At 58.3% G+C, this 25,030-nt stretch overlaps 4 protein-coding genes across 8 annotated transcripts in view; 2 read left to right on the plus strand and 2 right to left on the minus strand.

Annotated features, from left to right (window-relative positions):
- The first annotated feature begins 3,478 nt into the window (after positions 1 to 3,478).
- On the plus strand, positions 3,479 to 13,467 carry SEPTIN4 (septin 4). Of its 3 annotated transcripts, none has more exons than XM_072353569.1 (12): positions 3,479 to 3,582; positions 7,454 to 7,747; positions 7,907 to 8,000; positions 8,073 to 8,159; positions 8,668 to 8,791; positions 9,032 to 9,166; positions 9,258 to 9,375; positions 9,596 to 9,697; positions 10,029 to 10,125; positions 10,242 to 10,404; positions 11,844 to 11,943; positions 12,154 to 13,467. In XM_072353569.1, the coding sequence occupies exons 1-12, from the start codon at positions 3,580 to 3,582 to the stop codon at positions 12,211 to 12,213; spliced, it is 1,377 nt and encodes a 458-aa protein (XP_072209670.1). In that variant the 5' UTR covers positions 3,479 to 3,579; the 3' UTR covers positions 12,214 to 13,467. The 3 variants fall into 3 exon arrangements, with proteins under 3 accessions (XP_072209670.1, XP_072209671.1, XP_072209668.1); XM_072353570.1 differs by having other exon boundaries at positions 3,566 to 3,671; XM_072353567.1 differs by lacking the exon at positions 3,479 to 3,582 and adding an exon at positions 4,684 to 4,796.
- A 1,426-nt stretch (positions 13,468 to 14,893) lies between these two features.
- On the minus strand, positions 14,894 to 19,798 carry LOC140260664 (coiled-coil domain-containing protein 183-like). Its single transcript, XM_072353229.1, has 14 exons — positions 19,732 to 19,798; positions 19,204 to 19,325; positions 19,001 to 19,066; positions 18,239 to 18,406; positions 18,061 to 18,165; positions 17,815 to 17,937; positions 17,520 to 17,648; positions 17,368 to 17,428; positions 17,172 to 17,272; positions 16,896 to 17,056; positions 16,284 to 16,458; positions 15,819 to 15,944; positions 15,590 to 15,686; positions 14,894 to 15,006 (listed from the first exon to the last, which is right to left on the minus strand). Exons 1-14 carry the CDS (start codon positions 19,796 to 19,798, stop codon positions 14,894 to 14,896), a joined length of 1,614 nt encoding a protein of 537 aa, XP_072209330.1.
- An 841-nt stretch (positions 19,799 to 20,639) lies between these two features.
- SBDS (SBDS ribosome maturation factor) lies at positions 20,640 to 24,153 on the minus strand. Its single transcript, XM_072353444.1, has 5 exons — positions 23,959 to 24,153; positions 23,535 to 23,664; positions 22,802 to 23,002; positions 22,401 to 22,565; positions 20,640 to 22,072 (listed from the first exon to the last, which is right to left on the minus strand). The coding sequence occupies exons 1-5, from the start codon at positions 24,084 to 24,086 to the stop codon at positions 21,944 to 21,946; spliced, it is 753 nt and encodes a 250-aa protein (XP_072209545.1). The 5' UTR covers positions 24,087 to 24,153; the 3' UTR covers positions 20,640 to 21,943.
- A 70-nt stretch (positions 24,154 to 24,223) lies between these two features.
- Positions 24,224 to 25,030, plus strand: part of LOC140260778 (S-adenosyl-L-methionine-dependent tRNA 4-demethylwyosine synthase TYW1-like) — a 45,225-nt gene continuing 44,418 nt past the window's right edge. The window contains exon 1 of one of the 3 annotated variants that reach the window (XM_072353445.1): positions 24,224 to 24,265. In XM_072353445.1, coding sequence (XP_072209546.1) covers positions 24,256 to 24,265 — 10 coding nt within the window. In that variant the 5' untranslated portion in view covers positions 24,224 to 24,255. Of the gene's footprint in view, positions 24,266 to 24,654; positions 24,715 to 25,030 lie in introns of those variants that run through there. The other 2 variants (XM_072353447.1, XM_072353446.1) reach the window with 2 other exon arrangements.

Genomic DNA, 25,030 nt, shown 5'->3' on the forward strand with positions numbered 1-25,030 from the left:
GGGATAGAACAGCCATGAGGAAGAGGAGCTCGAGCTGCAGGCTGGCTCCGTGTGGATCACAAGAGAAGCCTTGGGCCTATTGCTCTGCTGATGCTTAGGGTCTGGGTCCTTTGAGGCTGAGCTGGCAGCCAGTCCCCTCCATGTGCTGGGAGCACATGCCTGGTTGCTTCTTGGTGAACTCTGGAGGGATTGAGGGTATTTGAAGAAGAGATGGTGGCTTTGTCCCCAGGGAGCAGCATGTGGGCACTCTGGATCTTGCACCCACAATGAAGGAACCCCTGGAACCCTTGTCACACCTCCCTTGGTGACATCATGCTGTACCACTTCTCTCCTCTGGGCACGGGACACAGGCACTGTGGGGCTCACACATGCCCTGCTCCTAGGGGACAGATTTCATCCAATCTCTGGCCACCCCCCCCACAGCCCTATGGCCCCCAACACACTGCTGCCACCAGACAGTGTGACCCTACAGGGGCCCTCAGCCACCATCCCCCAGCCCGGTAACAAGGTGCCCATGTCATCTCGTGTCCCTGAATTGCCCCACGGGCTGCAGGACAGGCTGGGCAGGCAGCCGATGCCATCAGGCCGCTTGGTGGTGGCCCTGCAACGTCCCCTGGGTGAGAGGCAGCAGGCAGTGGGCAGCAGCCCGCAGCCTGGAGCAGGGCAGAGGCAGAGCGGTGGCCACTCTTTCACCTTCACACTAAGAGACCTGTCCCGGGCAGAGCCACCAAGTGGGGGTTGTCCTCCGCATGGCACCCAGAAGGCCACAGTCATCCTTAAGGAGCAGATGACACAGACCGAGCCCTGCACGGTGGCTTTGTCACCTCACATGATTGATAGGGGGACCCAACTGTCCCAAGATCCCTGTGCCATGCACCCCACCTTCTGCATCCCAACACCACCACCGCCTCGCAGCACCGTCACCAACCCCAAACCGCCCCGCAGAGCTCTACGGCCCCTCGGGCACACATCCATTACCCAACTCTCAGGGTACCAGGACCCCACGGAGCAGGGCTCCTTGTCCTCACAGCCCCCTCCAGCCCAGCCCAGCAGGGAGCAGGATGAGCACCTGTGTATGCTGCACCACCAGGCTGAGCAGCCGGCACCTTCCCAGCCATCAGGTCCCACCAGGGACATGGGCACCCAGGCCAGCACTGTGTCTGTGCACCCACACCCTGCTTGGTTCCCCAAAGCCCTCTGTGCCTGTTGTCCCCAGCACTGCCCTGCTGTCCCCTTGCCCTGGGATCTCTCCACCAGGGCTCTGCCCAAGCCAGGTCGCAGCTCAGCTTGGTGGCCCCTGCTGCACTCACAGCACACTGTCACCCCGCGCCCCGTGTCCCCAGTGATGGGGCCTGGCACTTCCAAGAGCAGCCCTGTGGAGGTGGATGCCATCTCAGGGGACCCGACAGGCAGAGGTGGCTTCAGTGACAATGTGACAGTGTGTGACAGAGCTCCTGCCACTGCTCTGCCACAGGACAACAGCCCCAAGAACTCCGTCTGTGAGACTGATGGTGGGCACAAGGTGGACAAGGATCTGGCCACTGAAAAGACCTTCTTCATGGGTGAGTTTGGGTGGTTGGGGTGAGCAGACAGGGAATATGGTGATGTGTGACCCAGGGACATTTGCGTCCCCTCCTCCCTTCCCTGGGGGCACAGCTGGAGGGGACAGCACGGAGCAATGGTCACAGGGAGCTGCAGCTCACAGCCTTCCTCCCCATTGCAGTCATGACTGACAAGAGGAAGGTTGATTTCTTCTGGATCCTGAAAGGTGAGGCAGGGGCCCACAGCAGTTTTTGTAGGGCCCACATAAATACGGCTCTTGGGTATCCCTAAGCCATGCACTGACATGTGCTGGGGGGACATGGGGACAGACAGAGAGCCCAGCAGACCTCAGCTGATGGAAAATCTCTCTTCTTCCCACCCCGGTGCCATCCTCTGCCTGCTCTGGTGCTGACCCCTCCCCGGCTGTGACTCCAGATGAGGAGGTAAGTGATGGCCTGGCAGCATTGTCAGGACTCTTGTGGGGGGGTTTTGGGGCTGGTGCCAGGGGACGCAGTATGGGAGGTCTTGGGGGGTGGCACATGAGCTCACATCAGGGTCCCCCCACCCCTGGCATTAGTCTGGGGATCCGCTGCCAGGGGACAGCCTGGGGGCAGCAGGCAGGGAAGGGGTTAATCACCCCACGTCCTGGGATGGGCTCTTTCCATCTTGTTTGGGTTTGGAGGAAGAACAGCTTTGGAAGCACGTGGCCTCATCCCGAAATAACTCGGCCTCCCATGGTAATTACAGAGCTGCCCCTCCTGGGCTCATGGATTCCCTTCCAGCTGCTGCCAGCTGGGCTGGGCAGGACGGCTCACTTGGGCTGCTGGGGGCTCTGGGGACAACTACCCACCCTCTGTGTCACTGCTCCTCTTCCTGTGTCAAGAAAAAATGGGTCAGTGTGGCATTTCCAGGCTTGGGGACGTGGCTGCTGTGCCTGGCACTGCCCTGCTTGCAAATCCCGCAGGCTCTGCTCCCACCGCTACGTGGCCACACTGGGGACACCCAATGCAATTCCCCACCCACACATGGGCAAAGCGTGACCCCCTTTGGCTCCAGCTGCCACGACATCGCCTGGCCTTGCCCTGATGCATCCCCCCCCAACCCCCCCCCCCGGCTCTGCAGCTGATCCCTTCAGCTTTTAATGCTCTATTTTTAATGCCCAGGCTGGGGCTCTGTGGCCACATCCCTCTGACACAGCCAGGCACCGTTCTCCTCCAGCGAGGCCAAATCCCATTGCAGGAGGCTGAGCACATCACCCACAGGTTCAGCTGAGCACGGGCAGCTCATCACAGCAGTGCCCAGCTCCACTCTCCCGGGGGAACTGCTCCTTGAAGGGCAGCGGGCAGCAGAGCTCAGCATTATGGTGGGTAATCCCCAGTAAAGCTGTGTCTCAGAAGGGAACGCTGACCGCAGGGATTAGGATTGAAGCATCCATCCTCATCTACCTGCCCTGCCCCATATGGATGGGGACAGGGGTTGCTCGTGTTTGCAGTACGCAGTGCCCAGTACCCTGTAGCTGCTGTGGGCTGTGCGTGTTCCCCAGTGCCTCCCAGCAGTGCTGCTCGTACCGGTACCAAGTATCTGCTGAGCAGCACTCAGCGTCCTTGCCCAATTCCTTGAGTCGCTTCCTGGTGCTGGGGCTGCCCCCTCCCACCAGTACCGGGCTCTGGTGCCGGTGCCGGTGCTCTGTACCCAGTACTGGTACCCACACCATTCAGTGGGTACCCGCACTGGTGCCAGCACTCGGTCCGTGGCATCGGTGCACTGAACATGGATGACGGTTCCCGGTACCGGTGCCTGATGCCTTTTGCCAGCACGCAGCGCCAACGCCGGTGTTGGTGTCGGTACAGACGTTATCGCGGCTGCCCGTGTTGATACCGGTACCGGTGCCAGCAGTGATGCCGCCGTCGGTGCCGCCCCGCCCCGCCCCCGCTCCGCCCCGCCGGCTGCCGTTCCGCTAATCCCGGCGGCGGGGCCCGGCCGTGCCGCTCTCAGCCGCCGCTCCCGGTCGGCGCCCGCCCCGCGCGGGCCGCAGCCATGGTAAGGAGAGCGGCGGGGGGACGGAATGGCGCACGGGACGCGGGATCGCCGCATCTCGGCGCTGCCGCATCCCGGTGCCCTCAGTGAAGGTGACGGTGCCGCGGGGCGGAGCGGGCCGGGCCGGGCCATCCGGTGCCGCAGAGGGGCGGGGGGGGGGGAGGTGGGAAAGGGGTCGCCCGGCCGGACCTGACAGCCACGGGAGGAGCACGGGAGATGTGGGGCGGGGGGGAAGCGCTGCACGCTGCCCCTCGCCGTGGCATCGAGGCGGGACCCCCCAAACACTTCCACCTGCGCCCCGTTATCTGCGGGACCCCCGGGTCGGGGAGGGCAGCGGCTGCCCCAGTACAGCCGCCCCTTTGTCACCACTCGGTCACCCCTCGGTCACCCCCGGAGCCGCGACCCCGAACGGTCCCTCCAGGTCCCTCCGCCGGAGCCCCGCGTCCCGCTCCGGTGGCACCGCTCCACGGCCCGCTGCCGGCGGGGGGGTCCCCGCGGTCACCGTAGGGAAACCGTGACTGGGATGGGGGTGCAGTCCGTGTGGCACCGGGACGGGCGGGGACAGCGCTGCGGCCACCGTGGGAACCGGAGCGGCGCATTCCTGCGGCGCGGGACGCGGGGAGAGAGGAGGGAAGGGCGGCCGGAGGAGCGCGGCGGTCCCGCGGAGAGCCCTCCCCAAACGATGCCGGATGGGCCGGGAGGGCGGACGGAGCCGAGGGACGCCCCGTCCCTGTTGCTGGGCCATCCGCTCCCGGTCACGTCGGGGCCGCTTCGCGCTCCGGGCGCTCTCAGTACTCCTGCTCGCCTCCCCCCCGCTCCGGGCTGCGGTGCGATTAGCGATCCGTATCGGAGCGCTGCGCTGCTTCCAGCCCGGGCGACCCCGCTGTCACCTCCAGGCTGCGGCACCGCCGTGCTGCCCTGCGCTCCCGGCCCGCTCATTCCTGCGGCTCTGGAAAGATGCCTCGAGAAGGGCTGAGCCGAGGGATGCGTGGGAAGGAGCTTCTCCTCTGCCCGATGCCATCGCCCTGCCCGGAGCTGGGCACCATCCCACTGCCCGACCCTCCGCACTGCTCCTCACCTGTGTTTCCCATGTCCAAAGCGAGTGCCAGCCCTGGAAATGCTCTTAGCCCCAACGACGCCTCTCCAGGCTGTCCGAGTGTGACAGATGCAGCCCGAGGATGGGTTTTCCAACAGAACCACCACCGATGGGGTGGGAGGTGAGAGCTGGAAGTGAGAAATTCTGATTTTAGGATATTGGTGGCAGCTGGGAGCTCCCAGCACAGCTCAGCAACGTGTGGCTGCAGCACAGCTTTGGGGAGGGACGCAGGGACAGTTGAGCCTTCCGGGCTGCTCCCTGGATAACTGCACTTAAGGGGAGTGGAGAAGCTGTGCAGATGGGTTATGGGGAAGCTTCTTGCAGTCTGCAAGGAGCACAGTGGATGTGGATGCTGGGTGAGAGGACTGGCAGGCAGCAGGGGGACAAGGGTGTTGGTGGAGTTGTGATGTGGGGAGCAGTGAGTGCAGGGCTGTGACATGGTTGGGAGCCACCTCTAGGCGAGATGCAGGGGAAGAGTGCAGTGTGGGTCAGGGGTGCCCACATCCTGGGTGCAGAACATCCCCACAGCAGCTGAGGGGAGCAGCCAGACGTGGGGGGGCTCACGGCGTCTCTCCCAGCAGGGATTTTGCTGCCCCAGTGCCCCTGCAGCCTCCCCCCTCACAGCCCTCCAGCCGTCACCTGCAGGAAGGTGCAATGCGTGGTGGCAGGTGGGGACGAGGCTGCAAATGCCGCCTCGCTGGAGCTGCCAGCGTGTGCAGCGGGGTGTGTAATCTGCTTACGGGGCACGGAGCAGCACTGTAAATCCCTGTTCACAGGTGGGATAGTCAGGGCCTTGCAGTGATGATGCTGCTGGGGCTCAGCATGAGATCCCACACAGCAGCTCTGTGTTATGAGGTGCTGGGGGGGAGGGAGCGTCACTCCCTACTGGGCCCCTCTGCACCTACAGCCCCGTGGTTCAGCTCTCCCCACTCTGCCCCCCCTGGTGCTTTGGGGCTTTTTAGCACTTTTCCAGCTAAGCCAGGCAAGCAAAGCGTGCCCAGCCCCGCGCCCAATGCATCTCGACATGCATCAAGGCAAATCAGTGTCGGGCTGATGGGAGCAGACCCCAGCCCTGACAGCTCGGGCTGCTGCCCTGCGGGTGCCCTGTGAGCACTTGGGTTAACCCCTGAGGATGAGGTGGGCAGCAGAGAGGTGTTTTGCTGTGGGTGGAGGTGTTTGGAACAGAGGTGTTGCTTTTGAGATGGATGTCCCACTCAGCCTGAGGGGCGCATGGCAGACAGGCAGCCCAATTTTCCTCCCCTTCACCCACTGGCTTGGCCGGTGATGCTTTATGACCCTTGCTACACCCAGAGCTGCTCTCCTGCCCCACAGCTGGCCTCACTCTTCTCCCCACATCCCGGTGCTCCCCTGCGCCCTTGTGCTGCTCCTGCACCTCCCCCAGAGTTGTGCCTCGGTGCTGAGGGTGCTGGGTGCCCATGCAGGGTGGAGTTATGCTAATGCTCCTCCTGTCCCTCCCTGAGCCTGGGCGCAACCCGTGCCACTCGCAGCATCTCCCTGCCACGAGTGACAGCGGCTGGGCCATGGCCACCTGCCCCGAGATTCAGCCTCTGCAGGAGGTATGGGGGGTAGAGGGGGCAGATGTGGGTGGGGGGCACTGTGGGAGCCCTCACCCGGCTGGAGGGAGCTGAGGGGACTGCAGCTCTGATCCTAAGACATCCCTGCCTGGGGACATGCTCGCTGCAGGGTCTCCAAGGACACTGTGCAGCCCCTCATAGTATTACAGAGCTGTGTGTTGGGGAGGGGACCCCCAAGGGCCACTGGGACAGAGGGGATGAGAGTTGTTGGGGACAGAGGGCACTGTAACCTGTCTCTGTGTGGTCCCCAGGTGGGCAGCATGCCCTGAGTGCACTGATCAGGGTGAGGATGCTGCTATTGCAGGGACATACTGAGTGCTGCTGACATGCTGGGGATGGTGGGGGAGGGTACTGCAGGGGCCATTCAGCCCCCCAATGGGGACACTGCTGTCCCCATCCTAGTGGCTGTGGGGGGGTGCTGGGCAGTGTGGGACAGCTGAGTGCACACACTGCAGCCCAGCAGCGGTGTGACCTCGTTTCCAGCCTAATAACTCAGCATGCTTTGCCTCGCCTCCGGCAGGGACATAGGACATGGGAGGGGGGATGTGTGTTCCATGGTGGGCTGTCACCTTGAGACCCCAAGGTGCCGTCCTGCAGAGTAAGAGCTCCCAAGGCCCTTCATGTCCCCTATTAGAGGCCACCTTATAGGACCAGGGATCCCATGGGGAGCCACACACAAGCTCCTCCACCCCCCCAAGGTCCCCCTTAGCTCCAGGGCTGTCACCTCTCATCTCTCTTGTTGCTCTCACCCTCCCTCCCTTGGCTCACATTTCCCTCCCAGCCACACGTGGGGGTTCTGCCGGAAGACCCCAAGGAACATGGGGGTGCCCAGGGCCCTCCCAGGGCCAGGGGGGACAGCCCCCACCCATGTCCCCAGGAGTGCCAGGAGCCGGCCGACCTCCCGGTGCAGCAAGCTGTAAGCGCCCGCACTGCCCTGCTGCATGGCACCGCGCTGTCCCTGCTCTGACCCCATACCTGTCCCGGGGATGGCACTTTTGTCCCTTTCTTTTGTCCCCAAGGTGTCCCTGCCTTGGGGTGCATGAGGCTGACAGCGGAGGTTTGGGGTTCTGATGTTGTATTGATGTGGGGCTCCCATGGTGCAGAGCCATCATCCTCGTGGTGCCATCATAACATGGCACTGCCGCCACAGCCGTCCCCTCTCTCCTTGTCCCTTCCCCCCCAGATCAAGCGCTTCCTGAAGGAGGACTCAGAAGAGGCTGAGCTCACCCAGTTCCTCAGGGACTGCCCTCCTGCCGACAGCCCCCGCAAAGTGGAGCCCCCTGAGGGCCGGCGGGACTCCGGCCACCCCCTGTGTGGGAGGGCCTCCGCTGAGGAGCCCACTGATGAGCACGACCTGCGCTCCTTCTCTCGCCCGCGGCCCTTGGACACCCAGCAGCACATCATGGCCCCCCCACCACCCAGCCCCTCACGGCCGCGCAGCCCCTGGGGGCAACTGGACCCCTACGACTCCTCTGAGGTGTGATGGGCCCCTGGGGAGCAGGGGTGGTAAAGGGGATGGAGGGGTCACCACGAGGTGTGCGCCCAACCCATGGGACCCCATGGGACCTTCTTGGAGTTGCCCAGGGAGGCACAGCTCCATAGGGAGCACATTGTCCCATGTCCCCTCTGCCTGCAGGATGACAAGGAGTATGTGGGCTTTGCTACGCTTCCCAACCAGGTCCATCGCAAGTCAGTGAAGAAGGGCTTTGATTTCACACTGATGGTGGCAGGTAGGAGAAAGTTTGGTAGCCAGAGTGGGGACAGTGACCTGAGTGTCCCCTCACCACTCCCTGTCATTGCAGGAGAATCCGGGCTGGGCAAATCCACCCTTGTCAACAGCCTCTTCCTGACAGACATGTACAGGGACCGCAAGCTTCTCAATGCTGAAGGTAGGGCAGCAGGGAGGGGGCACGGATGTGTCTGGGGAACCATCTCCAGCTATGAACCTCAGAACTGGCAGCTCCTCTCCATCCCAGCTGGGCTCCTCCGGTCCCCTACACCCACGTTTGTCACTTCTGGGCTTTCCCTAAAGGGGGAAGCAGGAATGGGGCTCTGCCAAGGCAGCGGGGTCCCCTGGCATGGGTTTGTCCCAGAGCAATGGCAGAACAAAGCCGGTCTTGTTGGGGCTCGCAGGGTGCTGGGGACAGTCAGGTCTGGGGCGCAGTGCCACGTGGCCTCGTGAATTGAAATACGGTCCTGATCCCCGGGATCCGGCAGAGTTATTGGATTTCTGTTGGTTGCTAGGAGTGATGTGCAGCCTCGGTGAATGCATGCATGGCTGCACACAATGGTAGCATCCTCGGGGACATGGGATGTGAGGACACAGCATGAGGGCTGCCATTGGCGTTGTGCTCATCCCGCTCATCCCCACCCCCTGCATGTCTCCCATCCCTGCAGAGCGCATCACGCAGACGGTGGAGATCACCAAACATGTGGTGGACATCGAGGAGAAGGGCGTCAAACTGCGCCTGACCATCGTGGACACACCGGGCTTCGGTGACGCTGTCAACAACACCGAGTGGTGCGACCCAGGGTGCACCCCCAGCATGGGGAGGGGGCTGGGATGTCCCCAAGGATGGGGATGTGGGGATGGGGGTGGGGGTGTGGGCACTCCCCTGTTGCTCAGTGATGCCGTGGCTTATGCTGTCCTTGGGTCATGACACTGACCCTAGGAGGAGGTGCTGAGCCTGGAGATGGTGATTTTGGGGCTGTGGAAGGGCCATGGGGTTGTCACCTCCCTCCCAGCTCGCTGTCCCCACAGCTGGAAGCCAGTGGCTGACTACATTGACCAGCAGTTCGAGCAGTACTTCCGCGATGAAAGTGGCCTCAATCGCAAGAACATCCAGGACAACCGCGTGCACTGCTGCATCTATTTCATCTCACCCTTTGGCCACGGGTAGGGGTATCCCCATCCCCTGCCCATCTGGGGCTGGCAGCAGCAATTGGAGGGGCAGGGAAGAGCTTGGGGCTCACACGACTTCCCACAGCCTCCGGCCCCTGGATGTGGAGTTCATGCGGGCGCTGCACCAGCGTGTGAACATCGTGCCTGTCCTGGCCAAGGCTGACACCCTGACACCCACCGAGGTGGAGCGGATGAAGAATAAGGTGAGGTCCTGCCCTGAACTGTCTCCTCTCTTCCTGCTCTGTTTGTCTGCTGGCACTTCCAGTCCCCTGCCTGGGCTCCGTGTGGAGCATTCTCTGTGTTCCCAGCAGTGACAGACCCCAAGGACATGTCTCTCTGTGGGTGGTGGGACATCTATGGGTGTGTGGCCCCATCCCCTCCCGAGGGGCAGAGCCCTGCCCTACACTGTCTGTGTGCTTCCAGATCCGAGAGGAGATCGACCACTATGGGATCCGCATCTATCAGTTCCCTGAGTGCGACTCGGATGAGGATGAGGAGTTCAAGCTGCAGGACCAGGCGCTGAAGGTGGGTTGGGCAGAACCCCACAGGGTGGGCGCACCTTGTCCTGGAGGGGAGCCGGGGCCAAGGAAGCCATGTCACACCTCATTGATGCTGGACATCCCATGGAGATCCTGCTGGTGCCACCTCCAAGCTGGGGGGAAGGGATGGGATGGGGATGGAAATGGAGATAGTGATAGGAATGGGGATAGGAAAAACCATGCTGTGATGCTGCCACCCCATAGACAAAGCTCCAGGGCATCAGTGCAGCAAATGGACATAGAAATGCAGGTGGAGGGCTGTGGGCCACAGCAGAAGGGCCGAGACCTGCACTTATTCTATGACCATCCTCTTGCAGGAGAGCATCCCCTTCGCTGTCATTGGCAGCAACACGGTGGTGGAAGCCAAGGGACGGCGCATCCGTGGGCGGCTCTACCCCTGGGGCATCGTGGAAGGTAACACCACCAGGACGTGTCCCTGCGGGGATGGGGGCATCTCATGCTCCTTCCCCACGATCTGGTCCCCATGCGGGTGCCTATGGGGTCCCCTGAGCCCTGGTTCCTCCCCTCAGTGGAGAATCCGTCTCACTGTGACTTTGTGAAGCTGCGCACCATGCTGGTGAGGACCCACATGCAGGACCTGAAGGACGTGACCCGTGAGACGCACTATGAGAACTACCGCACTCAGTGCATCCAGAGCATGACCCGCATGGTGGTGAAGGAGAGGAACCGCAAGTACGGGTCTGGGAGTGGGGCTGGGCTGTGGGAGGGCTGGGGCAGCCCCTCCTCTCCTTGGGTTGTCTGTGGGATGCCCTGTCCCGGTGGGTGGCCTTGCCTCGGTGGCTGGATGGGTGATGGGGACCCTGTGTTTATGGGCTTTGGGGGCAGAGCAGAGCAGGCAGCAGGTGCCAGGGCTCTGCCATTGTTGCCAGATTATGGCACTTGCATGCCCTTTATCACTCCAAATTATGGGTGCCCAGTGGGTTGGCACGGTGTGGGGACTCTGCGGGGGGCCTTGTCCTTAGCTGTGGGGCAGTCACTGGTGATGGCCATGGGTGCCCTAAGCTTGTCTCTCCATGTGCACTGGGAGAAGGAGGCAGCCCTCGGCGCTGCGGCTGTGCTGCTCCGACTGCTCTGCAGACTGAGCTGGGGAGGTGCCCGTCCCCCTGCCACCACTGCTGCGTCCCCCCGCCCTTCTATAAAGTGCTTGATGGTACCCAATGCTGTCTTGGTCCTTCTGTGCCTGGCAAGTGCTGTGCACAAAAGCACTGGGGGGGGCTCCTGGGCCAACCCTGCAGCCTCCCACCCATTGCCCAGATCAGCATCTGGTTGCCTGTGGTGCAACACCAATGGGTGGATGCTGTGCCCATGTACTGGGGACACCCAACTCATTTGGGCAAGGTGAGGTTGCAGGGATACCGTGTGCCACTGTCACCAAGCACCCACCTCCAGCAGCCAAAGATGCCCATGGGGATGGGTGCGCTGGGCACTGCACCACTTTGTCCCCATCCTAAGGCACACAGAGCAAAGCGCCTCATCCTGGGGTGAAGCCAGCAGAGGGTACAGCCACTGACTCCTTTAAGAAGGGTCCCTGGGGCAGATCCCCTGGGCTGGTGACACTGCTTGGCCCATGCCTGCTGCCATCCCCAGTGACCATCCCAAAGTAGCCCCCATAGTGAGGAGCAGTGACAATGGGTGGTGGTTTCCCAAAGCAAATCAGGACGCAGCCAGAAGCCAGCCCTTGCCTGTGCACCCCCACACCTACCCCAGTGCCTTGGGGCAGACGTAGCCTGTGTCAGCTTCACTGAACCCGTCACTGCTCTGCTTGTCGCTGGTGCTTGTTGGCACGTGTGACCACTGCGAGTGACAGTGATGTCCCCACCACGTGTCACCCAACGTGGACCCTCCCCGTGCCCTTGTCATGGCAGAACCCATTGACTCAGATTGCTCCAGTCCTGCCCAATGGGGTGGCCCTGGGGGGGATGTGCTGTGCTGCAATGCTTGTCCTCAGCGATGCTCTGGGAAAGCTGCACTGCCAGCGGCTGTGGGACACCAGGTTGACAGTGCTGGCCCCAGATCTTGCATGGGGCTTGGAGGTGTTTGGTGAGCTGGGAGAGCTCGAGTCTGGGGGTGGGGGCATGGGAGCATCCTCACCTCCTCTCTCTGCCCTGCAGCAAACTGACACGGGAGAGCGGGACGGATTTCCCCATCCCTGTCATCCCCCCAGTGCCGGACTCAGAGACAGAGAAGCTCATCCGGGAGAAGGATGAAGAGGTGAGCACTGAGCCTCCATTCCTCCCCCTGCTGCCCCCATGTGCTGCCCCCAGCCCTCCTGCAGTGGGAGGACACAGGGTGGGAAATATTTGAAGTTTGTGCATCTCCTGGTGCTCCAGACTTGGCAGGTTTGATCAGGGGGCTGACGCGTCCACGGGCAGCACATGGTGATGCCACTTTCCCTCTTGTCACCTTTTTGCTCCCTTCCAGCTGCGTCGGATGCAGGAGATGCTGCAGAAGATCCAGAAGCAGATGAAGGACTCCCACTAACCCCCCCACACTCCTCTGCCCGCGGCCCACATGGATCAGAAATGTTTACATCACGCTCCATCCCAGCCAAGCTCTGAGACTCGATACCAACAACACCTCTCACCTTAAGCTGCTGCAGTATCGCCTTATGGACTTGGGGACGGCGAGGGGATGGGATGCACCTCCCGGGTTCCCCCAGACACTGTCCCAGCCCCTCCTGCACCCCTTGGGCTGGGTGCAGTGTTGTCCCCGTGGCTTCAGCTCTCTCTATGTCCCTCCCCTCTTGGGCATCTTCAAGAGGCCACAATTGCCCTGCTGCTTGTGATCTTGTCCCTGTGCCACCCGGGGCTACCTACTCGTGCTGTGAAGAAAGAGGGAAGGAGAAAACTGGTCCCAGCCTCACAAACTGGGGTCTGTACCACTCGAGATAGGGGCTCCTGGAGGCCACGGGTCACCCTTGGCAAGGGGCTCCCATGACAGCAGAGGAGGTTCTGAAGCTCAGTGGGGTCCAGCCCTGTCACATTCCCTTTCCCCATGGAGCATCATCCCATGGGAGCATCCCATGCTGGTGCACAAGGAACCTTGGGGAATCACCATCTCCCCCAAACACCATCCCTCCAACCCCAAATCGCAGTGAGCAGAGAACTGCCCCCACCTTGTTGGCCCTACAAAGCAATAATCACTGTCCGCACCCTCAGCAAGAGCTTTGTCCCCCGATGGCGTTTTGGCTGCTTGCTTGTCCATCGTGACACTGTGTCCCCCAAGATGTCCCCACCTGTGTTGCTTCCTGGCAGAGCACCACAACTCCCTGCTTCCCTCAGGCAATGGGGAAAGAAGAAAGGGGACAGCGAGGCAGCGCGGTGGCCCCGAGGGCTGGATGCAGAGCTGGGGGCATGGGGACGTGTCCCCTCCCCACCTGGGCCACCCTCTCTGCTGTCCCCTGGATGGGTTTCAGCCTCATCCCCACAGTCCCCATGTTATAGTTCGGCTGGCTCAGGCTGGGTGGCAGTAGGGACAATGTCAGCAGCGTCCCTGCCTTGGCCACAGCCTGAGGGGTCCCTGTGTCAGCTCACCCGTGAGCGGGGACCTGCAGGCTGGATGAGTGCTTTCCTTTTTTATCTCACTATTTTCTTACTGAAGAACCTACCTTTGCATGATGGCCATAGACGCATTTATTAAGACATACAAAGAGTTTAGGTTTATAAATTCCTATAGAGCTAGTGGAAATATTTTTAACCCCTCCACAAACGTTCTCAATAAATACAGCTGACCTGGCTTGTCTGCACCCATGTGTCACTTCCACGGGTGGGTGCAGGAGGATGGTGATGGGCGGCCATCAGACCCCTCCTCCCTCCTCCACCTCCTGCTTCCCCTTGAAGGTGCTCAGGGACATCCATCATCGTGATGCCAACACGGGAATGGAGAAGTGCTGGAGTTTCTCTGGATGCAGGAGTTTGCCTCCTGGAGCACATTGTGGTGGCTCTGCAGGCTGTTCCCAGCCCAGGACAGCTGGCCAAGCTGCTTGCTGTGACCTCAGAGCAGCTGACTTGGCCTGGTGCCCCTCACCCATCTCTCTGCTTGCATCCTCAGCAGGAAAACCCCGGTGCTCGAGCTCTGATACCAGCTCCAGCCTGTCTTCCTTCCCTCAGCTCTGCTTCTTTTCATGTGATTTCGATCACATCCTTATAAAAACCCACACCCACCCAAAGCCAGCCTTCCCACCAGCGTTTCCAGGGCAGAGATATTTTAGTGCAGCCAAGTCTCTGATGTGCCTTTATGATGTCCTATTTTGGGTCCTTTGCCAGCACTGGCACCGTCTGCAGGCGGTTGCTCTGGAGCTCCCTTCAACCCTTTGGCAACACTTGTTGTGGGAGGAAACGCTTCTGGGGAGGGAGAGGAAATCTCTGCTCCTTCCCTGTGCCGTGCTATCCCTGTGTCTGCTGAAGCCCCATCCAGCACCAGCTCTTCCTTCCCAGAAGCCAAGTGAAGTCTGGGACCGAGTGGCTATGACAGTGATGATGTCCCCCCGAGGGCAGGGATGGGGTAAACATTGCTGGGTCTCCAGCACGGGCTACAGGCCACGCCAGAAGCCTTCGCTGTTGGCTGTATTTGGGGAAACAGCACCATCTATTTGCAGCATTATTTGATGCGAGTCTTTGCTCGCAGAGAACAAAATGCCTCCTGGTGGTGCCTGTGACCCGTATTGTGCTGTCCAGGTCCCAGTGGGGAAGATGTCACCTCCAGGTCCACAGCTGCTGCCTGGACTTTGCTCTGAGCGTACGGGTGGCAGTGGGAGCTGAATGATGCGTGTACAGGGAGCAGAGGAGGAAAGAGGCACGAGAGGTCCAAGGAGAGGTTGGACAGCTCTGGACTGGGGCATCATCTGATTTTTGGCCCTGCCCCTTCTCCCCTCTGCAGGGACATGGGGACACCCATCCTGAGCTCCCCTCCTTCACCGGCCATACGTTTCCCCAGAGGGAAATGGGAAGAAAGCCAGCCAGCCCACCCCCATGGCTTTGCTCTGGCTGGGAAAGCTGCTCTCACCACTGTCTGTCCCCAGGTGGGTGAGAGCAGAGTGCCAGAACTGCCTCCCAGCTCTCCCTTTCCAGCCTTACCACAGACTTGGAAGGAATGAGAAAGCTCTGCTCTATTAAACCTGCTGGGAAAAGAAGAGGCATCAAAAGCTCTGGGGCAGCAATCACTACTTCCTCTTGCTGCTTCTGATCTTGCTTTCTATCAGGTGCAGCCCCTGCTTCTTGATGTCCTCCCGGGTGAGAACCTGGTCTTGGTCTTCGTCAACGAAATCAGAGGCAGCTGAGGAAGAAAGCAGGGAGGAGTGGGCTTACAGGAGCTGTGGGGCCACCTCTGCCATGCCTGCATCCCCAGGGAGAGCCACCAATCTCAGTAGCATCTCCAGCACAGCTGTTTCCTGCTGGGTTTTCCCTCCTCAGCCTGGCACTGCCACCACAGCTGGGCTTTCCATGGAGGGCTGGAGCCATGGAGGGTGGCCACAGCTCCCACTCTGGTCATAAAAAGGTGGTAAGCAGCTGAAAATTCAGCTCCTCCAAGAGCATCCCACAGGAGGTGAGGCCACACGGAGCCAAACAGTGGTTGGTTTTCTGAACCAGGTGATGCTGAAGTCCTTTATTTGGCTGGTAAGACACACAGCCCCCCCACCTCCTGCCCCAAGGCAGCTCTCCTGGCTTCCTAATAGGCTTCAGCCCTCACTCGCCCACTGACCAGTTGCCTTTGCTCTTCTCTAGCCTTAAACCTACCCCTCAAAGCCTTGCAGACAAACATAGCGCATGGGTTGGGGTCTGATGGGACAGAGGAGGGCAGCACAGGACACCCAGAAGTGCCCAGAGCTGTGGGCCATGACCCTGCTGTGCTCACTGACCTTGCATCCCGGAGCCCTTGTCCTCCAAGGGAATCTTCAGGTTCCACGGCTCTTTTGCAGTTGTTTTCTCCATTAAATTCCTGACCTTCACAAAAGTCTGTGAAAGACTTTGGGTTAATTGCTGAAGGGGATGTGGGAGTTAGAACCTGAGGAGTGTCCCACCTTGGATGTGCCACAGAGCCACATGTGGACCCCCAAAGACCAGAGCAAGGACAGAGCATCCAAGTACCTCATTGTCCTCGTCAGGGCTGTAACTGTAGGCAGGCAGGGAGCTCACACGCTGAGCCAGGTACTGCAGCTTCTGCCTGCAGTACTGCAGCTTCTCATCTACCCCTTTGAACTCGACGGGGAGATCCTGCGGGTGGAGAGAAGGAGAATCATGATGGGGACAGTGAGTTGCTTTGGGTGATGGTGGCTGCACCAAGTGCCACAGTGATGCTCTGCAGCATTGAACGCCCATCCCTTGAGGTGCACAAGGCCAAGCTGGATGGGGCTCTGGGCAGCTTGAACTGGGGGAGGACACCCAGCCCATGGCAGGAGGGTTGGAACTGGATGACCTTTGAGATCCTTTCCAACCCAAGCCATCCCGTGGCTCTATGAAATGATTCTTGCCATGGGTCATGCACTGGGGAAAAGACACACGGTGGGGACAGGTGGGAGCAGCTGGTGGCACTGTGTCCCCAGCTCTGCATACCTCATCCATGTGCTCAGGCGCATTGATGCCATGCAGACGGATGACGAGGTTGTCGATGCCGTTCTCAAACTGCAGCAGTAGCTCCTGGTTCCTCACATACTGGGTTCGTGCCTCCTCCAGCCGGGCCTCCTCCTGCTGCAGGCGCACCCGCAGCTCTGCCTCCAGCTTCCTGCAGCTGCTCAGACCCACACACATCCCTGAGTGTCCATGTGCAGAGATAGCCCGATGTGCTGCACAGGCTGCCCATGTGGACCCAACACTACGGAGCAGAGTGGGCTCAGGCCCTCATTCTCCCAGAGCAGAATGGGAAGGAAGGGTCCTCCATGTGGCCAGCAGTGTGCTGGGACTGGGCAGGTTGGGTTTGAGGGGTATCTCCATGTCATGGCTTCAGGACCTGCTGCCATCAGGGCTCTGCAGGACCTCACCCACCCCTCCTTGCCTCGTGTCCCTGCTGCCCCAGCTCTGGGTGCTCTGCTGGGAGGAGCTGAACAAAGCTCCTGGTGCAGGAGGACCTATCAGGACATGGATGTCCCCGTGTCCAACTGACAGGAGGACACGTCACTGTTGCCCAGAGCATCTGCATCTGGCTGTGCCCCAAAGCCATGGCAGCACCTGATAGCACTTGGGGGCTGGTGAAACTTCAGCTCCGCATGTTTCATCTCCAGCTCCTGCAGCGTGTCCTTCAGCGCCCGCCGCTTCTCCTTGCAGGCCCTGATGTGCTGCTCCAGCTCAGCTGTGGACTTCTGCTGTGCCAGCAGCCTGCTGGTGATGTCCTGCCGAGGGATGGCACAGGGGCTCAGCCACCAGGACAGAAGCTCAGATGAGACCACAAGCAGAGGGCTCTGATGCTGGCAGAAGGGTTTTGCCCAGGGTGGGACGTTCCCTTACCCAGACACGGGAGCACTGCACTGCAGCCTTGGCTTTCTCCACCTCCGCCGTCACAAAGGACTCGTGCTCAATCTGCGACCTAGTGGCCTGCAGCTGGGAGCCTGGGTGGGAGGAAAGGCAGCGGGGGAAGGAACCCTCCTCCTCCTCCTCCTCCTCAGCACAAGCCTTAACCCTGTTAGCACTGCCAAGTACTCACCCAGAGCTGAGTCCTGCGTCAGCAGGGAGGGGAAGTCCACACCCAGGTCATACCTGCCTTGCTGCAAGGACATGCATTGTCACCACTGTGCTGCTTGCACCCAGGGAGGGTGGTCATGAGCTGCTGCCCTGTCCCAGCTGCCACCCACTCACCCCTCTCGCGTGCTTTTTGTTTGCCTCCTTGAGCCACAGCCAGTCCGTCTGCACCTTCTGGGCTGACAGGGTGCGGTGCCTGAACTCCTCCTCTGCCAAGTACTGGGTTTCCAGCATGGCCAGGTCCCTCTGGAGCACAGCAGAGCCAGAGAGAAGGGAGAAGTCAAAGCTGGGAAGGACCTCTGTGGGCCAGCTGGACGTGTGGGATGGCCAAAATGGACTGCTGGGTAAAGGGGCTGTGTAGGAAAGGAGGACAGAGGGCATGTAGGGCTGTCCCTGTGGGGGCCGTTCTCACCTTGGTGATGTCACTGGCTCTGAGAGCAATTGAAGCCATCAGCTCCCTGTCCTGCACCTCCCCGTGGTACGCCCCGGCCAAGATGTGCAGGAGCTCCAGATGCAAAAGCAGGTAGTCCAGCTCCTGCAGCACAGACACCATGTGTCACCCACGGAGCCATGGGTCGATCAAACCTCAGTGGGATGTATGTTCTCATCAGACCCCAGCAGCCCCGTCACATGGTGGGGACAGCCAGGGGCAGCTCACCTTCTTCAGGACATCCCGCAGCGCCAGGTACAGCACCGTCACCTTCTGCCCAGCGTGGATTTTCATGTGCATCTTCTCAATGTTGTTCTCCAGCTGGCGAATCGTCTGCAGGGTGGGACGTGGGGTGACGTGTTGTGCTGAGCCCAGGCAGTGCTGGGATTGGGAAGGCTCTGTGTACCTGCACTTGCTCCTGGTGCCGCTTGTCATCGATCCTCATATCCAGCAGCTGCTGCAGCCGCCACTGCAGCACATCCCGGGCCTGGCTCCGCCGCCTCACCTCGTGCAGCAGCGCATTGCAGGCGTTCACCTGGTCGAAGATGCTGCTCCGGAGCTTCTCTTGGACCCCCTGGATGGGCATGTAGGAGCCTGTGGGCTGGATCTGCCTGAACCTCATTCCAGGGCAGAGCCAGAGGCTTGGGGATGTGGGGACACTGGAACATGGTCAGTCCCAGGCAGGGCTGAGCGTGGGAGAGCTTTGCCCTGGGCAGCAGAGCAAGGCGGAGGTGGGTGTAGGACACAGAATGCAGACCCAGGACTGAGTGAGCATCGAATGAAATAACTAAATCAATTGTGACCCAGATATGGATGCTGGCAGCACGTGGTGGCACTGCTCTGTCCTTGCAAGAGGCCCCTGGGCAAAGCAGATCCTTTGGGACCGCTCTGGCATTGCCTGCACGTCCACATCTAGCTGGGCTGTGACCTTGGGATGGCAGAGAGAGCAGGAACCGGGCAGACAACGCAGGCAGGACAGCCATAGCTCTGCTGGGGAGCTGCTCAAAGAGCTGGAAGATATCTGCACTGCTGGCTCCCACAACAGAAAGAGCATTTCTCGTCGGATGGGATCCATGCACAGCTGAGGTCTCACAGCACCAGCTGCTGGCCCAAGGACTCCTGTGAGCAGCCTCTCCCAGCTGCTGCCAGCCAGACCCTTCCCTGTTACCTGCACAGTTTTGCCACACGAGTACTTCTGCCCTTTGCAGAACTTAGAGATGATGCGCTGGTCATGCTGCGGGCAGGAGAGGGACAGAGATCAGTGTCTGTCTGGGCACTGTCACTGCCCACTGCTGCTCTATGGGGACGGTGTTTGCCCCTGGAGGGACCCAGCAGAGGAGCAGGGGCACATCTGGTGGGAATGGCAGGTACCTTCTGGGCTACGTCCAGCGCATGGATGTCCTCCTGCAATACCCCCTGCAGCTGGGAAAGCAGCTTTCTGTTCTGGCTTAGCTTTTCCTCACACAACTGCCTGGAAAACTTCTTCCCTTTCTCTGCAGGACGTTAAGGAGCTGTTAGTGCCCCACCACCCACTGCTGCTGCCATGCATGGAACATGAGTCCCCTCCTCTGCCCCAGAGGTTTAGGAAATGGAAAAGGGACAGTGGCCAGGCAGAGACATGGGACATTGGGCCAAATGCTGCCTCAACAAGTGCCTGGGCCCCATTAAGCCCCATTGGCAACCTGACGGCACCTTTCCCAGGGGTCACAGTGCTCATGGGAGCAGGCAGCCACTGCAGACTGTTCCCTGTGGGACTGCCACCCATTTTGTTTGAGTGCCCAACATCCAAACCCACCACGGTCACTACCCCTCGACCAGTGCACACATCCCTGTGCCCCAAAGGGTCCCCATGGATTCAGCTTTGCGTGGGCTGTCCCTTCAATGCTGTAAAAGCAGCACCTTGCAAGGCGATGATGTAGCGCAGCTCCTGGATCTGCTGGTTCATGTCTGCCCTGCGGCTCAGCATGGTGCCAGCAGCTCTGCCTTCAGCTTCAGCGTGTGTTGACAGTTGCTGTAGCCTCTGTCTGTTGGAGAGTGTCACTGCCTGTCTGTGACCTCAAACAGAACCAGCACCATGGCTCCTCCAGGCATCGCACACCCTGCGCCAGCCTTCTCACACCTCCTGGTTGCCTGCTGCCCCAGCAGCTCAAGCACAGCACACACAGCCCCTTCCCCTCTGCTTCTGCAGGGCACGGAGCAACCTCTAAGAAATTACTGAGCTCTGAAAAGCAACGACGCAGCCCGAGACCCTGCTGCCCATCCAATCACCATGGCTACCGCAGTTCCAACCTGCCCAGTTCCACCAGGCATGTCCAGGAAACAGGGCACACCCAAAAGGGCTTCGTTAGTCCAGGAGCATCTCAGCACTGCAGAGAGGATGGATGGGGACCATCAGAGCAGGAAAGATGAGCTGTTAGCTGCTAATTGTCCACCGCATTCTTCTTTGTCCTGCCTTGATTCATTTCCCTTCACCCACTCCTGTAGAATTCAGTGTCTATGTTTTGTCTCACCTCAAAGCTGCCTGCAAACTTCAGAGGGGACTGTTATTATCTATGTAAACACCTTTGGAAATCTCTGTTAATTAGCCCTGAAACCATTACACTGCTTCTCCAAATGGGTAAGAGTTGAAAATGGAAAGAGCGGCTGCCAATGCTGCTATTTATTTTGATGCTTCCCATCCATTCTGGGTGAAACACAAACATGACAAGAAATGCATTTCAAATCCTTCTCTGGTTGACTTCAACTCTCCCCTCATCAACTCTAGAAAACTCACAACATCTGTCAGTGGCACAAAGGAAAAGGTCGTGTGAAGAGTAGAAACCAGAGCTCTGTTTAATCGTCATATAAAAGGTAATTTACTCTAAAATTACACAGCAAGGAATGAACACAAGACATATCCATCTGAAGCACAGATCCAGTGGTTGGCCAGCTTGCAAATCCCGATTTGCTGCATATTATCAGCATGGAAACAGGCACACGAATACCAAAGGCTCCCCTTAAACTCCTGCTGGCTTTGCCTCCAGACACACAGGGGTATAAACCAGGCCTGTATTTTTATTATCTTTCCAGCTTCTGTCCTCTTTTCCCCTCTTGTTTGAGATGCCCAAGTTAAACTTGAAAGCGTTCGTTTCACACAGCTGAAACAAGCCTTAACAAAAGCAAGCAGAACTCTGTGCCTCGGGAGCTGGCTGGAAATGCTGTGCTAGAAAGAAGCATAAAAAGCCACAGGATAAAGGACAGCAACCACGAGGGAATGAGGGCCCAACAAAAGCCTGTCTAGCACAATGGCCAGAGGCCACTGCCTGGGAGAGACCCGCTTCATTTCATCCCATGAATGACAAGAGCTCAGAAATGCAGCCTACGCCTTCAGCCTCCAAATGCACCAGGGACAGCTCCTATGCTATAACAAAAATAGTTATTTCTTTCTGTATCTGCAATACATAAATAGATGATAATTATTATTATCCTTATTTTCACCAATGTAGCTAAATATAATTTTATGAATAAATTATTTGGAGAACATTTGTTCTAAGTTAGCAAGTACTGTTATACCCAGTGAATGAAATATACAAGAATGGTCCTTTAAATTACTGTAATTATTAAGCAGCCAATTCTGGATGTCTGCATCAGTTTTCATGCCGCCAAGAGATGAGCAGACGCGATCCACACTTTGCACTTGAAAGTGAGAATGTATCTCTCTTTCCCAAAGGCTTCTCTCCTCACGTACAACACCCACCCCTTAGTGGCCTATACAGTCTTCCACTCAACACTGACAACTCAAAGCAAAAGTGATTGGCACCGTATCAGTCAAACACTCTCCATCAGCAACCCTTAACATTCACCAAAGCTAAACTCCCTATCAAGTCTTCACTCAATTCTCATTAGTGCAACTCTGACACAAAATGTTCCTACAGGCAAATCACCTGTAAACCAAGCAAGTGAAAGATGATTAAAAACCACACTGCATGGAAAAATCCCAACGGGTTAGTGTGTCAGAAGGTATTTGGCAGCAAGAGGTTGGACAAAAACAAGAAGGCCAAACAGAAACGAGTGGCTAATGCCAGCTGTTAAACATCATGGATGTAGTTGCAGAGCTCCACGAGGGTTTTTGTTATTCAAGCTTTTCATCTCCTTCCTCCACATCTTTCAGACTGAGCACTTCCAGCGTTCCTTTCCCTTTGGTCTCAGACCGGATCAGCTCATCGATCTCTCTGAAGCAGCCCGGGTCAATAAGGCACACCTGAAATATTCCACAGATCATCAGTCAAGCAATAATATTTGATTCTCATCAACTTTTCAAAGCCTAATATTTAATTTTCCTTTAAAAACTGTTCTTGTTCAGTTCAGCATAATGACTGCTAAGGGAAACTACACTGTGCTTCTCCTCAATCCGAACCAGCCCGCTCTGTGCAATAATGTCTACTTCCAATCTTTATGGTACAGAGGAGAACCACATCTCCGATACCCTTGCAGTTTATCTAAATGACTTCCCTACATTAGTTCTTCTAGTACACTGCACAGGTGTAGTCAAATCATGTGTGAAAGCCAAGATCTGCTTTATCACTTACAATTTCTAACTGGTCATGAAAGTCTTCATTCTCGATAACTTTAATTAGTGGCTTGAGCTTCTCCTTCAGTTTTTTCCCCTCTTTTACTGGAAGAATAAATCGTAACCTCATGTGAGCACGTTCAATTTGCATGGTCTCCTTTAACTGTCTGATCACTTCCAGTGCCTACAAAGACATTCAGAAAAGAATAAAGAACATTCAAACACCACAGAGATCAAAACGTCTAGTTTACATCAGCATCAGGAGTTGCTTGTACTCATCATTCAGCTATCAGCCAGCTGACAAACCCTCCTGACAGCTTTTGACAGAGGGGCTTTTTTATGCCTGTGAGAACATCCATAGCAAAATTGCACTTGAAGGCAACACCTCCGAGTGCAGGCTGTTTTTTAGAGAACACCAACCTGCTGCTTCGTGCTCTTGTTTGGTTTGACAGAGTAGTGAATATCCTTCATGGCTCTTTCTATGAGGATTACAGTGTATGGCCTCTTTGTCTCGGGGTTCACGCATTTGTCAGCCACAATAGTTGCAATGTCCCTAAACATCTGCTCCAGCTGCGTCTGCCGTTCTTTGTCTGATACCTGCAACTCTCCCTTTGACAGAATCTGTAGAGTTAATTAAAAATAAAGAGGTCAATAAATGCCACATATTTGACTAAAAAGTGAAAAGCCTGACATGTTAAATTTAACAACTGCTGGAAAGTTTTGGTTAGAAACGAAGTGTAGAAAAAGAAAAACCATATCAGCAATGACAAACAATAGTGGAAAGATGTCAGGGGAAAAACCCACAGCAGCGGCACTGCCTGGCTGCTACAAGGTCTCCCTGGAGCCTTATACTCTCCAGGCTGAACAAACCCAACCCCCTAAGCCTGTCTTCATAAGAACAGTGCTCCAGCCCTCTGAGTATCCTTGCAGCCCATCTATGCCTGCAGAGATCAGTAGATAAAAGCAGTACACGACGCAGAGTAATCAGGACTCTTACCAACAAGATATATAAATTCAACACTACAAGGAGCTGCCTTGAGCTTTCTGCCCATTTGGGAACAAATCCTACGAAATCCTTCCAGTATCAAAGCAGCCCACCAGGTCTCCGAGCTTTTATAAACCTCTTCACTACACATTGCAAAGCAGAACCTACCACTTTACAGATTTCTGTTTGGTCATCTGTTCCAAACGCCCGGACGAGATCTTCCTTCTTTGCCACTTGGCCTTTGGAAACATTGACAAACACCGTGTGGGTCTGCAGGACCTCGTCAATATCCTTCTCCCTAATAAAGGACAGCGGTGTTAGAAAGGGCTGCGGGGTGACACTGAAGGTGGGGTGACATGAACCCTATTGCCAAGGGCTGAGTCTCACCGTGGCCTCCCTTTCAAGCCGTGCTGCACGCAGGCTCACCACAGCGCCGGCCCTGCCCTCACAGCGCCCCATGGCGGCCTCCCTCCCTCACAGTCAATCCTATGGCGGCCCCCCCCTCCCCGAGTCCCCCCGCCCGCTCCGTGTCCCGCAGCCAGGCCCCACGCGAGGCCTCCTCCCCTCCCAGCCAGGCCTGCAGGGCACTCACGCTCCGCTTCGCCATCCCATGACTTTATTGCGGTAACAGGCGATCTCGAAACGCTTTCCGGCCCGCCGTGCCCGCACCACGGCCACATTGGTGAGGCGGATCTGGTTGGTGGGGGTGAAGATGGACATGGCGGCGGCTCGGCCGGGCTGCGCCCCAGCGTCACGCACGGTGCCTGGGAGCGGAACTTCCGGTCACCGCATCTTCCCATTGGTCGTTCTCTCCGCAATTTCCTGCCCAGCCGCTCACCGGAAAAAGCCGTCCGGGGGGAAACGGGCCGGAAGGGGATGGAGGTGGCACATGGCGGGCGGTGGGTGCGCGGGATGGGATGGGATGGGGTGGGATGGGATGGGATGGGGTGGGATGGGATGGGATGGGATGGGATGGGATGGGTAGCGGGGGGTGTGAGGTGGGAGGGCGGCGGGTCTGCTCCACAGTGCGGTAATTTGTGGTTGCCTGACCCTCGGTGGGGGTGAGGGCCGGGCCGTAGCTGTAGGTATGGCCTCCTCAGTGGGTTAACGGGTGTGTTAACGGGAATGGCCGTTATTGGGGTGCAGCTTTAGTGGGGGAAGGCCGGGCATGTAGTTGGGATGCGGTGTGAGAGCCGCAGCCGTGTTCCCGGCCCGGAGGGGCTGCCTCCTTCCTGCTGGTATTCAATATCCGTGCGCTTCTCTGCAGCCTGCCGTGGGGAACAGGCGCTGGGGATGAACTAGGGCAGCTCCACAGGTCCCGTCTGACCCCTGCAGGTCTGTGGTTCAGGTCAGTTTATATCAGTCTCAATGGCTGTGGGTTAAACCCCACCCGTGCTCTGTAACTCTGGGAAAACACTTGAGTTTGAATCCAGATTTCAGTCTGTTTTTGAAACTCTGTACCAAGCCTGTTAGAAGCTGCACAGTGTCACAGTGTCTTGCATGTACAAAGTCTCTGTTCTGCAGCAAGCAGCTCTTGGGCTGAGTCCCTCCCTTGGAGCATCATTTCCTATCTGCAGAGATCAATGTCTGTTGGTTCTGGGTGAAGTGAAGGCCAGTAAACTCCAGCTGATGTTCCGCAGGGTTGTTTCAGGCAGTAGCACTGC

The sequence above is a fragment of the Excalfactoria chinensis genome, chromosome 19 (genome assembly GCF_039878825.1).
Source record: "Excalfactoria chinensis isolate bCotChi1 chromosome 19, bCotChi1.hap2, whole genome shotgun sequence".
In the NCBI taxonomy this organism is placed as follows: Eukaryota; Metazoa; Chordata; class Aves; order Galliformes; family Phasianidae; genus Excalfactoria; species Excalfactoria chinensis.